We start from the raw sequence: 15,688 nt of genomic DNA, 5'->3' as shown, positions 1-15,688 counted from the left end.
TATTTCATTGATGGTAATTCGGCGTTCTGAAGAGCAATATCACGTAAAATGAGTGTATTGATCTTTTACACTGATGAAATTCTTAGAAGAACTTTCTAACAAATATTTTTGACAATACAATAAATAGTCGATCCTATCTTAACCGCTATAAAATTTAGTAGAAATATTATTGCAGATTTTCAAATTTCACGGTTCTATTTAATTATTGATGTCTAATTACGATTAAACGACCGTTAAAATGGCTATACACCATAATGTACTTTTTCATTCTACTTGGAATTAAGTATCTACATAATATAATATAATATCTTCTCTTCTTCAGCGATGCGCCCACTGTTGGGCATACGCCTCTCTAATTTTCCTCCAAGCAGCCCGATTTGCTGCTTCTTTGCTCCAGAGTGGGCCTGCACAGCAATCTTTTCATTGTCATACTCTCATCTGATTGCAGGTCTGTGATCTGGCCTTTTTGTTGGTCTCCACGCTAATAGGACACGTTTCATAGACCATTACAAAATAGATAAATCATACGCTTTTCAGAAGCAGGTAGGTAATATTAGAAATGAACATCTACGTTGGTTGCTAACCGCCAATGTCAGTCTACATTTCTATTTGAATGAGTTCCTCAATATTTAACTACACTATTTGAATTCCGCACATGTTATTCGGTTCGTTTCCTCGCGGGCTATATTTTTCCGACCAAATGGGCTTACATTTGAACCGTATTGATAGTTTGCTGGTGAAAAATGAAAAGAATCTTGAAAGAAGACACGAACTACGAGTAGTAATGTTTGCATAACAGTAACAAACTATTCGGTTTTTACTTACAAAAAAATTGGGACTTGCGAACTATGTGTTACCATGGCCAACAGAAATATAAATGATTTAAGATATATAAATGTACCTATTTGAAAGTTATATCGTGCTTCACAGAATTTTGTTGGTCCTAAGATCTCTGAATATTTTACGAAAAGCACGCTTTTCACTTGTAAAATGCTGCAATTTCAGCAACACTACTGAGTTGTATTTTACACCGTTATATACTATAATAGCCCAATTAGGTACAGCCTCGAAGCTAAATTTTTGTGTAGATTTTTAAATTGCACATTACTGGTCGTAATTGTGGGCGCAAATGAAATAAGCGGTGGCGCTCCCATACTAAATTTGAAAAAAAATTGTCTTATGTTCTCCGCCTATAAATTGAGGTTGTCTGTGTCCTATATAAAATAATAAAAATGTCGCCTCCGCTGTTATCGTGGAGCGCAGGTCTTGGCGACCTAAATGTGCAAAAGCGGACCTAACCTAACCTCCACTCTTATCATCTTTTTTCAATACGGCGCTGATTTCCAGCAGTTACCGCGATATCAGCATATTTGGGCTCCTTCCAGGCGAATACTTAGGAATACTTCCAACTCTTGGTTCAGCGGTGTGCTATAGTTAATATAGAAAAGTAAGAAAGTGTGCTGTGGTCGGTCGGTCCAATCAAAATATTATTTTTCAGTTGATTTTTTAAACATTTCCATGGTTTGTATTTATGGAACATTTTATAAAATTGTACACTACACTTTTTATTACTTTTGGGAATTTTTATGTTATTTCTACTCAGAATCACGATTCTTTTTCGATGATTTCGTATTCCATCTTCACTACTTAGATGGTTGCCAGTCCTCAACTGTGCGTTTCTCCAGACACATCCATTAAGAGCTTGGTTATGTGAAAGTGTCTTACTTTTCTCTATTAAATGGCCATACTTCAGTCGCGTTTGGCAACGCTTCAATCTAGCGATTTGAATCATGTCTAATAGCTATTCTCAAGTGAATATTTAAATCTCTTGCTATAAAAAGTTCAGAATAAGGAATGCTGTGTGAGATCGTTATATTATATTTTCAGCCTGTTTAATACAAACCTTGTTCCTCGCTGCTCGCAATGTGCTCATTTTTAACCTCCGACGCTAAAAGAGGGGTGTTATATATGGTTGACAGACACTAATGTCTGTCTGTGTGTCTGTCTGTAGCATCGTAGCTCACGAACGGATAGACCGATTCCGATGCGATTTTATTTTACGTAAAAGCTAGTTTCTTTGTGATAGTTCTTAGCTAGACTAGATCTAGATATATGTTTGATACAAATAGATCTAGCAGTTTGAAGTCTAATTAATTTTTACAAAACCTTCAACAGTATGTCGCAATCTAACCTTTCAGCGTCGAGGTGAACCTAGGCCTATTAAGTAACTGGATATTGCCCAGGAGACCTAGCCAAGATGGCAATTATTGGTATAACACGCCAATGGAGCATTAAATAATATACGAAAATTGTCACGTGACTCTTCATCAGCTGTCATCGATACATTTTTACTTTTCGTTTGGTTTTTGCCGATGTAAATTTATCATCTTGGCTACTTCCCTAGTTTCTTTAAGTTTAGTATTTTTAGTGTTCCGTACCTTAAAAGTAAAAAATGGAACAGTTATAGGATCACTCGTGCGTCTGTCTGTCCGCCTGTCACAGCCTCGGAAACCACTGTACACATATGCAAATTAGTGACCCAAAGACGGACATGTAAAAAAACACAAAATAGTTCATTACCTATAGGTAGATGACAGGAAAACATAATTAGAAATGTGCAGTCAAGGGTGAGTCGGACTTAATTGTACGGAATCCTTGGAACCCGAGTCCGACTCGCACTTGGCCGGTTTTTTTTTGCTCGTATCTATATGTAGGAACGTAAGTATCTGACCTATTATTATCACATATTATAATACTTACCATACTCAAAACCCATAAGCTATATATTATATTTCTTAGTAGGTAATGTACCTTAGTAGGTAAAAAAAAGCGCTGGTGGCCTAGCGGTAAGAGCGTGCGACTTTCAATCCGGAGGTCGCGGGTTCGAACCCCGGCTCGTACCAATGAGTTTTTCGGAACTTATGTACGAAATATCATTTGATATTTACCAGTCGCTTTTCGGTGAAGGAAAACATCGTGAGGAAACCGGACTAATCCCAATACGGGCCTAGTTTACCCTCTGGGTTGGAAGGTCAGATGGCAGTCGCTTTCGTAAAAACTAGTGCCCACGCCAATTACTGGGATTAGTTGCCAAGCGGACCCCAGGCTCCCATGAGCCGTGGCAAAATGCCGGGACAACGCGAGGAAGATGAGTAGGTAATGTACCGTATCTCAAACAAGATAAGCGTATCTCAAACTTCAATACTTACCTAACTTATAAACGAGCGATTTAATATGCTTACCTACTCTAAATTTCTTTCACAGCGAGCGGCCGCGTGGAAGCCTAAAAACTTTTCATATTCTCTCAGTGCCCTAAGGGCAGTTTCACTCACGAACTTGTTTCGTATTATATTTTATGAATATCTAAATATTAACGTTGGGTAGTTGAGTTAAGAACATGTAGCTAAAGGGCAGATCAATTTAACTTGAGTTAAGATATATTTTTTAATATATCTAAGAAATAAAATCATGTTTCCAAATTTAATTATAGCTGAGAGATAATTGGGATACCTGAACAGGCAATTTAAATCTTTGCTACCATGTGTAACACATTTTACAGTACTTTATGGTGCTACTTTACCGCCCTAGTGCGGTAACTAGCACTATATGTGCGTATGTCGAAAATTTAAAGGGCCGTATGTACTTGTACAATACACGTGCGAAAAGGTAATTCGCAACTCGTGTCTCCCACCTCGCAAGTCGGACTCGCAACTCCCTTTGGTCGTGTTTTAATTAATCGTCACTCGTTGCGCATTTCCTACTTTTCGCACTTGTATCGTAATACACCTACTATTACACCACAACAATGCGAGAAAATTACTAGGTAACTGTAAAATATTTCAAGTAAAATCATCTCAACAGTCAATTCCACCAGCCACAGCCACATGAGGAATCGAACTCAAAATTTACATGTAGGTGTGTGGATAAAATTCAACATTCCAACCAGTTTTTGACGAATAAAGCAGCCTTCTCGAGCTGGTGTGGTGAAAAATTTATAGTGTTGTATGTAAAAGACTAATGTAAATAAATAGGTACAAACAAAACTTCGGTTACAGGTAGAAATATTTATTACAACAGAATCACAGTACATGACACGGTAAATGAGAATTGATATGCTACACGAAATCTAATCGATTAAACCATTTAACGAAATGTACATTCTATACAAATACATTGATGGTATTAAGAAATTATTGGTAAATTGAATTAGGTACATTTGGTGGTGTATGGATCCATTAGGCAGAAACATCAATCTATTGCATTAGGCACTTTTGTCCTGATGGTGACTTTTTTTTGTAAGGTTTGATATTGTGGGCACGACTAGGTACGCCTTTAGGCGTTCTTGGCGTTCAAAAGATTAAAAACCTGTTATTGATATGTTATTTACTCGCAGATATGTAATCACACCAATGGATTTGTATGAGTAAAAAGCACAGCGAATGTCAAAATGAGATCAATGAAATCAATATTTATAAGTTCTAATCGGAATATCTGCACCTAAATGGAACTTTTATTAGGATGTAATACTTATCAATTGAATTTAACTTTCATGCATGATGTGTAATGAGCACGACTTATACAACAATGTGATGATAATAACATTCGATTGACATAAAAATGCTTATAATTAATAACATTAATTTTAATAAAATGAAGCCAAATTCGGATCAATCAACAGTGAAAACATTAACATTCCTAACATTACCATAAATATTTATTTATAAGTACCATAGAATTTAACATTAATATTTACAATAGTTAACAAGTGATTTATACACATAAATCTATGTCCCCATTTGAGCCCGACAGCCATTGCAAACTTCAAGGTGAAACTATGTTATTCATACGTCATTTTTGAGTTGTTTGAAATTAGATTTTATTTTGATTAATCAAATTTCAAATTTAAATAACGTAAGTTGTCCGGGAGCCGGTTCCTGCTACTTCAAGGTTTAATACTGTTAAGGGGCCCACTGATTAACAGTCCGCCGGACGGTATCGGCCTGTCAGTTAGAACAAAATTTTGACGGTTCCGAACAACTGACAGGCCGATACCGTCCGGCGGACTGTTAATCAGTGGGCCCCTTTACGAGCTTTTGTCTAGACGGGGGCTAATGTGGCCAGGCCGTGGCGGATAAGTGCGATGATCATTAATCGCTCATATTGTATGAGAACTAGTTTCCTAATCGGTCTCCAGACCAAGGTATTGAACTAATTAACCTATGTTATAATCTGTTGTTGCCATCAAAGGTAGATTATATCTACGACACCGCACCGCTAACAGTCAATGATGGATTAATCCGCCGGGCGCTCGAGCGATTTTGAACTACACGTTACTGTATAATGTTAAACGTCATTTTGAGATTAAGGGTAACATTCCATTTCTGACCGCAGCTGCACTACTGGTACTGAAGGCGTCGCTGTTACTGTCAATTTCCATAGTAAAATAAACAGAAGTGCAGCTGCGGTTGGAAATGGACTGTCACCTTTACGATAATCGAAATACTGTGGTCTGTCAAAGCAATGTTGTCAGTAGCAGTAAAATGGAAAAAAAGCATAGGTATATACATGTTTTGGATAATAAAAGACAGTATGATTCTCTCAGCCTCTGCTCCACTGCGTGACTTTTTCACTAAGTGATTTTTGCCTGACTATAATAGTACATTGTATAGTTACGCACCGTGATTGTTGAGGTATTTAGGGTTTTAGCTAAATTAGATACTTAACATTGGGTACTTAGAGTAAGTATTGAAGAACCAATGTAACTATGACCCTAAAAGGATCAACAATTGCGGTGCGTTGTTGAAGGTACTTATAAACGAAAAATGTCTTTTTAGAATTATACGGATGCTAATATTTTGTCTTACTTAATAAAAATAAGCAAAACACTGGTCTAGGTTTAGTTGAGATCCTGTCAAATAACGCATTAAAAAAAAACTTCACTTTCTATACTTTCTTTTCAGTGGGCGTTATAGATGCGTAGCCATTTTGCACACAAAAATGGGGACAATGTTCCAATCTGACACGTTTGATTTACACCTACATGATTACAAACATTGATATTCATCAATACGCTGCTCAGTGAGGCAGGGGGGCTTAAATCGTTTCCATTCAGGAAACTCATTCAGCCGGATATTTAATGGCGTGTTATACTCGTGCCGCGTCGAATAAGGCTGTTGATTCAGTGTAAATACGCCTTAACGATCAAAATGGGCAAGAACAGTGGGAATATCGTCTAATATCACAATTAGTTTTGTTTCCTTTTGGAATATTGGTACAAACAATGATGATTGCAGAATTGTTATTGCACTTGATCTATTATTCTTAATCGTATTTAACTTATTCAAAGCGCGTTGTTTTAAAGAAGTAATTACGACTTTTGTTAAGTTGCGACCTAAAAGAATGCTTTTGTTAAGAGTGTATGAGGCTTTGAACGAGACAAATCTTTGATTAAACATTTCAAGTTCACAAAAAAATCAAGACAAATTCTAATGAAGTTCGTTCCAAACAACTGTAGCGATTTCCACATACTAGCCATAATTTTATTTAGAGTGCCATGAATTTATCTTATAATTTAAATTAGCTTAACCAATAAAATGAGTATCAAGCTGGGTGCGATGCTGCGCCCTTTCGAGAACGCTTTTAATCTAATTTCATTCTGAATCGGATGCCCATACGATTCATCAACAGCCTGCAGCTCTTTCGGACATGGAAGCGTTTCTAGTGGAATATCTGTAAGTTTAGTAAACTTCCCTTTTAACTTTTCCTTATTAACATAATCCTCATTTTTATCGTAATATTCTTCGCCGTAATTCTCATCGGCAAGTGTGTTGTCATCTATTTCATTGGCTTTATCTGGTCGCTTCTCGGTATCGCTGAGACACGATATTTTTTCGAGGGCGTGCTTCAGGGTGTTGTCTTTGGTCTCGTTTCTTAAAAGGTATATCCAGGAGAGCCGGCAATCACACCGAAGAGGGTTGCCTGGAAAGAAATTGTAAATTAGGATTTGTGTACAGTGTAATCAAAAGGTACTTTAGGGAATATTTGCGCAGACAAGGTTGGAACAAAGGTTTGGATTTTTTATTGCGATGTTAAATATATAGTAATATTTGATTATTTATCACTTGTTCATATTTACATAGTACAGACACATAATACAGCGTTCGTTTGCATTTTACAAAATAAATAAAACGGCAATATATTGCCATGAAATGTTATCATATTTTATTACGTTCTAAAATAATGCGCGAGTTTTGAGGTGGATTATAGTTATAACAGAATTAAATCAGTCTTCTATTTGCTGAACCCGCTGACTAATAGATAATTCAAATTCCCTTAATCGTCCTTATCCTTGGAGAACCTTTTCCAGTTTGCCCAAAAGCTATTAAGAGATGGATCTTTCCAAACAGTTTTACTTCCAAATACTTTATCCGATAGATTAGGACGCTCAAAGAAGTTCCCGTTCCTGTTCCCAGGGGGACACGAAACTTGAACATAAAATCTTGCACTTTAAAAGAAGTCAATTTATAGGAAGGTACATATTTATATGTATAATAAAATAATGTGTATTAGGTCTCAATTTCTTTTAGTGATGATTTCTTTAAAAGGCCGTAACGATGACCAGTATAGAATGCCTCATGGCATTAAGGTCGCCTTTTGTACGTTAAGTTTTTCTTTTGTGCAAGAAAGTTTAAATTACTAGGTAATTTTATCGATAATGTTATATTAAATTTGACATTTGCTGCAGTAATGCAGTCGATTACAGCAGTATATTGTTGCGCGCCATTGCTGCCGATTGCATTAGATACTGCCGCAAAGGCAAAATCGATGCTGTTGCCCGGATTTTTGACATTTGTGGCAGGAAATCAGTCGCCAGTAATGTTGCGCTGCAGGATTACAGCAATATTGGTCTTAATTCGAACGGTACCTTTAATCTTTGTTACTAACTGAGCACTTCCGTGCTTTAAATGCACGCTGATGCTACGACTGCCTTATGAGTCACTTAAAACCATCTTAAAACCAGCTAAGTACTTGCAATAAAATCCCTTTGAAATGCCGGTCGTGTAGTTAACGACGCGTGTGACATAAGGACCTATTGCGGTAATGGATATTAACTTTTAGTTTACTGCCTTTGAATGTTGCTTTGTGATGTGTCAGTGGTTTTACGGAGATTTAGATCTCATTTAGTGATATTTTTTGTAGTTCCAGTGGTTGGGTACTTGGGTAGACTGTTGATTTTATATATATTGACGAAACATAATTGGTAGATGATTTAGAGAGTTTCAAGCTAAGGGATGTATACTACTTCATATTTACCAGGTTTTACTTCATATTTTACATTAAACTAATTTTACGGTTTAACTCACGTATTTTTAGTCACTCACGCGACGGCTTAACTCAAGTATTTTTAGTCACTCACAGGACAACTACGAGGCGCGCAGCTTTCGTGAACGCTTTAATAACAAAACTTCCGTGAGACAAAGACATAGTAAATATATTAAAAACGGGTCACTCACGTATTTTAAGTCGAAAAACGCTCGACATGTGAGTGACCCGTTTTTAATATATTTACTATTTCGTGAACGCTACTAAATAATGCACTGCTCTGTCAGCAAGTGCTTGAAAATGGAGACTAGGCTCTCCGAAACATGTCGCGCGAGTGACCAAAAATATGATTTAAAATTTAGCTTAGCGTGGCTGATCTACTAGGTATCAAAATAAAATCAAAGGGTCTCTATTGTTTACCAAATAGTTTTAAGTCATAATGTATTGTTTGCCTGCATTTTCGTTAGTCATAATTCACTTGGTTCAGAAAACGCGTCACTTTTCAGGATTGCCATAAAACAAACCTAACCTAACCTATCTAAAGGATAACCTTAGGAAAATCCTGAAAAGTTAACGGTTTTACGACTAATGATAATATGACAAACAATACATTATGACTTCAAACTTTATGGGAAACAAAGGGACCCCAAAATTAAAAATTTAACAAGTTGTTAAATCAGAATCTTGCTCCTGGCTCGGTAAGTGGTCGGAATACATTGCTGGTTTTGCGCAGTGTTTATTCAGCGAAGGAATGGTAATTTTACCCTTTCCTTAATAATAGGGATCCATGAGATAACGCGGCCCAGAAATTGGTCTTTTGAGTAAATAATTAAATTTTAGGCTTAAATTTTATTACCTATATTTTTTCTGGGCAAGAGAAGAAAGTCTATACTTATTAATATAATATTATAAATCCGAAAGTAACTAAAGAGTTAGACAGACAGGCATACAGCTGACATATAGGGTATAGGTAGGCTTGTTTATAAATCGTTTTTATAATTTCACGTCGACAAAGTCAGGGCAAGAGCTAGTATAAAATAATATTGTTAATAAGATTTATAAAATCAATCAGCGTGATGATGTTCAAGCTCGTATCAAAATAAGATCAAATCCGTAACACGTTCTTCAATCTGAATCGGCCCATGGATACTCAAAGGTAGGTATTCGCTTTTATCGCTAATGGAAACCAATATTTATTTTACGAGTGTACCAAAATTGGTCTATTTATACAAATGTAAGTACCTATGTAAATAGGTAGGCACTTCGTGTTGTAAAATAATTTAATTAAAATTGATCATAATAAGTAATCCAATCACAACGCCAATGTAAATATTGGGAAAAACGTTTAATAGGTATCATTGAATTAATTATGATATTACTAAATAGGTATAATTTATAGAGCTGGCGGCTACCTCGCACAACGTACCTATCAGCATTGCGATACAGCGAGGAAATGTCGCCAGCATCCTTGGTACAATGCATGCCTCAAGGGCCTATTTTAGATTTAAGTTAGTTTATAATTTCTTTTAGATACCACTGTATTGTATATCTTGTTTGTAAATAAATGATTTTTTGAAGGTATCATTTATAATAAAATAGGTACTTCAGCACCAGTAAGTAGGGTGAATGCTATAGTCATTGGCTGTGGACACTTCTATTGCCTTGGTTATTTCTAATTTGTTAAGAGTGGCCGAATACTATGGAGGGGCCAATAACTATAGGTACCAGCCACTCTAAGGAATTTTGAAATTAAAGGGAAAATTGAGAAAATCACCGCATCGGGCAAAATTCGAACTTGCGATCTTTTGGAGCACCGATCCAATCGCTCTTGACTAACTGACTACTAAAACTTACCAGCCGGGCTAGTACATGATATCGTCCCTCTTTTATTAACATAAAAAAGACGGGTAGTCGATAGCATCGAAATATCGCCGCGAGATACTATCGTGCCAATCATGTGCTAGGCCTCTGAAGCGTGCGAATTCTTCCATTCCTTCCCTTTGTTTACACGTCTTAGGGACGGCTGAGTTTTTGCATTTTTCCTTTCATAATTTGTAGTATCTATCGTTTGCAGCCGTATCTGTTAGTTAACATTAGTAGGAATTTACATTTAGTTTTTACCCGCCAATCTTGGACCTATAAGTTTCCCACTTGAAACGTACTAGGCGCTTTTTGGCGAAGGAAAACATCGTGAAAAAACCCGAGTAATCCCAAAAACATTGAGAGTTAAAAAAATTGTGCGGCGTAAGCACCATCGACAATAAGGTCCCTTTTCATAGATAATGCCCCATATATTTGCCGTATTGGAAAATACTAGTGGCTGCGGTAATTCTGAGGATTTAGGTTAGGTGCCAAGCGGACTCTTGTGGTGTAAAACGAGTACCTAGCAAAAAGCCAGGGCAACGCCAAGAAAATAAGGACGATATATCGTGTATGGATTTATAAATACTTATGTGTGCATTTTACCCGTCTCCGTGTAAATTTTCAAACGACAAAAATTAAGAATCTACAATTTAAATTAACTCCAGTATTCGACGCCTACTAATTAGTTTAAAACCTAAATTAACTGCAAACAACCGGTAGTCACGTACCAAATAACTAATAGTTATGCGCGCTTAATACTATTTTAATGGGCGTTCATTTGAATTCCGGCGCGTTCAGAACCGTTACGAACTAGGGCTGCCAAACGTACCGCCCATCCTTAAACAATTCCGTGCCTGCAATACGGATTGCTCAGACTTGCTTACTCACATATTACTTACTCAGACCTACATTCTCTAAAAGGAAAGGGGTCTTAGTTGTGCATAGAGAAATAAGTAAATAAAAGCTTAAGATGCCTTAATAGCGAGTTTGAGACTAAATGTATCGCCCGGATTCAGACTAAACCATCATTATCATTACTGCTGCAGTGTTGCAGCGCGACAATACTGCCGACTACATTACTGCCGCAACTGTCAAAAATCCGAACAGCAACATCGATTTTGATAACATTTGTCGATGTTTTCAGTTTTTGTTTTTTCGGAAGTAAAGTTAGCTTTTCTAACTTTAAGCATTGTTACACTAGACGCGGGTTGTTTAGTTATTTTAGTTCTCACTCTAACTTCTCGTTCAAAATTAAAGGAAACTTTTAACCACCGATGGAAAAGGTTTGTATAAAGTTGAAGCGTTTGGTCGGTTTTCGAGTCAGTAGCGTCGATGGTTTATTTAGGTACCTACTTTGTTATTTAATTATAGTGGTAGTCAAAGATTCTCATCTCCCCCACAGTTTGGTGCTTTCAGCGTACATTTTTATACTCGTAACTATCAAAATATTACTGCAGTAAAAAAAAATATCAGCAACATAATTGTTGACGGTATTCATGAAAGCTCATATCAATATTTTTGTGAACATAATTATCATAGTTATCAATATCCAATATCGTTTTTATAAGGTAACGAATACCTGTCTGTGTTTGTAAATACAGATTAACTGCAATAAATGTATTTTAATAATGCTATATTTAAGCATGCTGTGTCAGACAATAAATGAGACGGATAAAAAAATAACGGTTTTTGCTCAAATATTTTAATAGTTTTATTCCTAGAAGGTTCCTAGGTTTTCCCAAAATCAGTAATCAAATGAGAGACAAATTTAATTGAATTATCGTACTAAAGTAGACCCATAAAGACATACAAATATATTTTTAATGCAATGAAAATATCTAGAATTCATTAAAAACATCTCTTGTTTATCAAACAAATAAATATAGAAATTCGAATGCATAATATAGTCATTGGTCACCATTTGTTCTACTAACGACCTCTTTAATACTTAGCAATCAAAATGGCTGATAATATGGACAAACGATTATCAAGTGTTTGTTAGATTTGTCAGACTTTTATGACAGTCTATTGCATAAAACTAGGAGCGTCGCAAAAAAAAAAACAATTTTTAAACTGTCAGTGACATCCCTAATAATATTCACAGTAGTGCAAGATAGTTCGAACTAAGAAAAGTAGGTTTTATCCAAAGTTGCTCGGGGATTGTTGTCTATGATATTACTTCTTTTAAAACTCCCGAGGAGTTAGCTAGGTAATAAAACAGCGCAATGCAGCTGCTATAACTTTCATCATTTAATTCCACTAGCAGGCCAATTCGAACACTGACGTTAGAATGACACCCAAATGATGTCATTTAGTTATCGTGCATTTCGCTTGGTTTGTCGTGAGTGAGACCCGCGGTAACTAAATGACATAATTCAGATATCAATTTGATGTCAGTTGTACATTTGAATGGGTGTGTAGGTACCTAATAGAACTATAATGTAGGTATTATTAGAAACAGTTTTCATTGTTATCAAATAATCAATAATGGCGTTCTATATCAGAGCGTGTTGTCTATCTAGTCAGAACGCGTTTTTAATTTTTATGGAGATATCTGAGAGATCGGCGGGGGTGTGCTATTTACCTTATAATTTGACAAGTCTTACGTCATATTACCTATAAGGAAAATAGCTCACCCCCGCCGATCTGTGTTTATAAGTCTCGTCGGTATCTTTAAAATGACACTTAAAGTTGATAGTCGTAAAAGCTTCAAAAATCACCGATCATTCCAAGTACCTATATAAAACGTTTAACTGTGAAATTTTCTAACCCACATATTCGAAAAAAATCACCGTAGAAGCTTTCAAATCAAAAGTCCATAACCAACTGTCCATAGTCAAATTTTCCAACCCAGTTATTCTACTTGAAAGCTCGCGACAGCCCTAGAAACATTTGCCGCAGTGCTGCAAGATAGTTTGAACTAAGAAAAATGGGTTTTATCCGAACCCGCGGCCGCGTCCGTCCGTATTCCGGCGCAATGACAGGGATTATGATTTATGATCGCATAAAAGTCGTATTTGCGGCTTTGGAAGTTTCGTGGTTCAAGATAAAAATGTGGCGAAATGTCTTTGCTTTCACTTTCGCTAAATAACATCTATTGGGAATTTTTACGACGAGAGTAAAGTACTATATTCAGCCGTAAAAGTGCATGGCGACTGTATCAATGAATTCATTCATAATTTTCTCCATGCGATTTCGCAGCTCACTGTACCTTGTTATTTTGGATGTTAGGTTTTTATGTAATTGTAAATCTTTTAACATTAATTTTTACTTTTTATTTTGTATGTTACTAACACATATATGGGTTGTAAATGCCTGAAAAAAATAATAATTTAAGAGCCACTATTTTATTGAATATTAATTTTAAATACTTATGATGCAAATTTTGCTACTTTTCCTCCTTCCTTAGATCCTTAGTTACTAAAGTAAGGACACTCAGCACGTGGATTTTCGTCCATTGACCCACCTGGGCCTATCTATTGGCGTGATAATATGCTGTCCCGCCCATGATGCCAGCGGTCAATGACACTGCGAGAGGTATTTTTAGGGTTCCGTACCTCAAAAGGAAAAAACGGAACCCTTATAGGATCACTAGTGTGTCTTTCTGTCTGTCTGTCTGTCTGTCCGACTATTCCCCTTTATCTCCGAAACTACTAGATCTAAAAATTTTCAAAACAAATCACAAAATAGTTCTTTACCCATAGATGACAGGGAAATATAGTAGAAATGTGCAGTCAAGCGTGAGTCGGACTTAATGCACGGAACGATATTTTATTTATTTAACAAAAGTGTCACCGTTGAGGAGTATAATCCAGGTTTTAATTATTTGCTCGTGTTACAGGCGCCACCCAGTATAAGTACCTAACTGATTAGGTTATGACAGGCTTAGTTAAAAGAGCGACAGTCTAAGTCCCAGTCCCAAAACTTGCTCAAGGCCCTCAAGGGATGAATTATTTCACTTCTCTTTGAAATAAATGCAAGGTATTTTAGTCATCACAAAGTTGAACAAAATAAATGTCGGTATTGTTATAAACTTAAAAGATTTACATCAGACAATTTTAGATATTATTTTATGGATGCGTATATTTTACGATAAAGAGCTCAGACCAATCTCAGACAAGAAATCCATTACAAATGGATTTACTATACTTACTATTTATAAAGGAATATTCGAAAAGTTTTTGATCCCCATTTCCCTTGTAAACATTTAGATGCTATACCTATTATAATATTGACATACAATCAGTTTGATTGTTATTGAAGCAATCTAACTCTGATTGTTTGATATGCGAATATTTCATGTTTTGATCTACAGGCCAACTCGAACGTGCCCTAACATCTGGACTGGTGGTCTACCGCGAAAATCGAAATTCGCAAATAGCGGGGATCTTTCTCTTTTACTCTCATTGTAATGAGAGTGACAGAGCAAAATGCCTGCAATTGACGAACTTCGATTTCTGCGGTTATAGCCCAGTAGCCCAGAATCATTTTTATTATTTTAGTTATGTGGTATTGAATTTGATCTGTATTATAATTATATGTAATAAGTACCTACTATTCATAAGTGCTTGTTTCTAGGCCTACATGAATAAAGTACTCGTATAATTTGAACTTTAATTGTAACGAAAAATTTAATGTCACAACCACAACAAAAAACAAAACAAGCATAGGAGTCTATGAAATTTCGAAAGCGCAGTCGATTAGAGCGATCCGGCTGGTATTTCGAAAGGGTGCCTGGCCCCGTAGACAACATAACAAACGCTAACGCTTCGTAGCGAACGAAAGGCAACTGTCACTGTCGCACTAATATGGAAGAGTGATAGAGGGACACAAAGCGTTTCGTTGTCGAAGCGATAGCGATTGTCAGCTTGGCTAGGCCGCCAGCTTCGAATTCCGCTCGAGGAAGTGATTTTTAGGGTTCCGTACCCAAAGGGTAAAAACGGGACCCTATTACTAAGACTCCACTGTCCGTCCGTCCGTCCGTCCGTCCGTCCGTCCGTCCGTCTGTCACCAGGCTGTATCTCAGGCAAAGATTTAAGTGGGGCTCCCATACAACAAACGTGATTTTTGACCGAAGTTAAGCAACGTCGGGCGGGGTCAGTACTTGGATGGGTGACCGTTGTTTTGCTTGTTTTGCTCTATTTTTTGTAGATGGTGCGGAACCCTCCGTGCGCGAGTCCGACTCGCACTTGGCCGGTTTTTTTTTCCATAATTATATATGTAAAAGGGCCCCGTCTGTACGTCCGACCCTCGCTTCAGTTTTTATTCGTCTTCACTTCCGTAACCCCGCTAAGAATGATAAATATTCGAGGCTCATGCCTAAACGTAAATCTCCTTTAGTGCCATTAGAAATAAAACTGATTTAATACCGTGTAAGGAACTTGATTTCCAAGTCATATCGATAAATCTTGCTTTTTAACAGGAACAAGACCATACAGGATATTTGTTTTTAGTCGCCTGCAATAATTTATGGGCTGAATGTATAGGTCATACTGAGCAACTT

At 36.6% G+C, this 15,688-nt stretch overlaps 1 protein-coding gene across 2 annotated transcripts in view; it reads right to left on the bottom strand.

Annotated features, from left to right (window-relative positions):
• Window positions 1-6,539: 6,539 nt before the first annotated feature.
• The window catches only part of LOC134653565 (connectin-like), a 75,296-nt gene continuing 66,147 nt past the window's right edge, over window positions 6,540-15,688 (bottom strand). For both annotated transcript variants that reach the window (XM_063508949.1, XM_063508950.1), the window contains one exon: window positions 6,540-6,978. In XM_063508949.1, the coding sequence (XP_063365019.1) occupies window positions 6,572-6,978 (407 nt within the window). In that variant the 3' untranslated portion in view covers window positions 6,540-6,571. The remainder of the gene's footprint in view (window positions 6,979-15,688) is intronic.

Source organism: Cydia amplana, chromosome 13, assembly GCF_948474715.1.
Source record: "Cydia amplana chromosome 13, ilCydAmpl1.1, whole genome shotgun sequence".
Lineage (NCBI taxonomy): Eukaryota > Metazoa > Arthropoda > Insecta > Lepidoptera > Tortricidae > Cydia > Cydia amplana.
The sequence above is the reverse complement of the archived record's forward strand: the minus strand, read 5'-3'. Positions and strand labels throughout refer to the sequence as shown.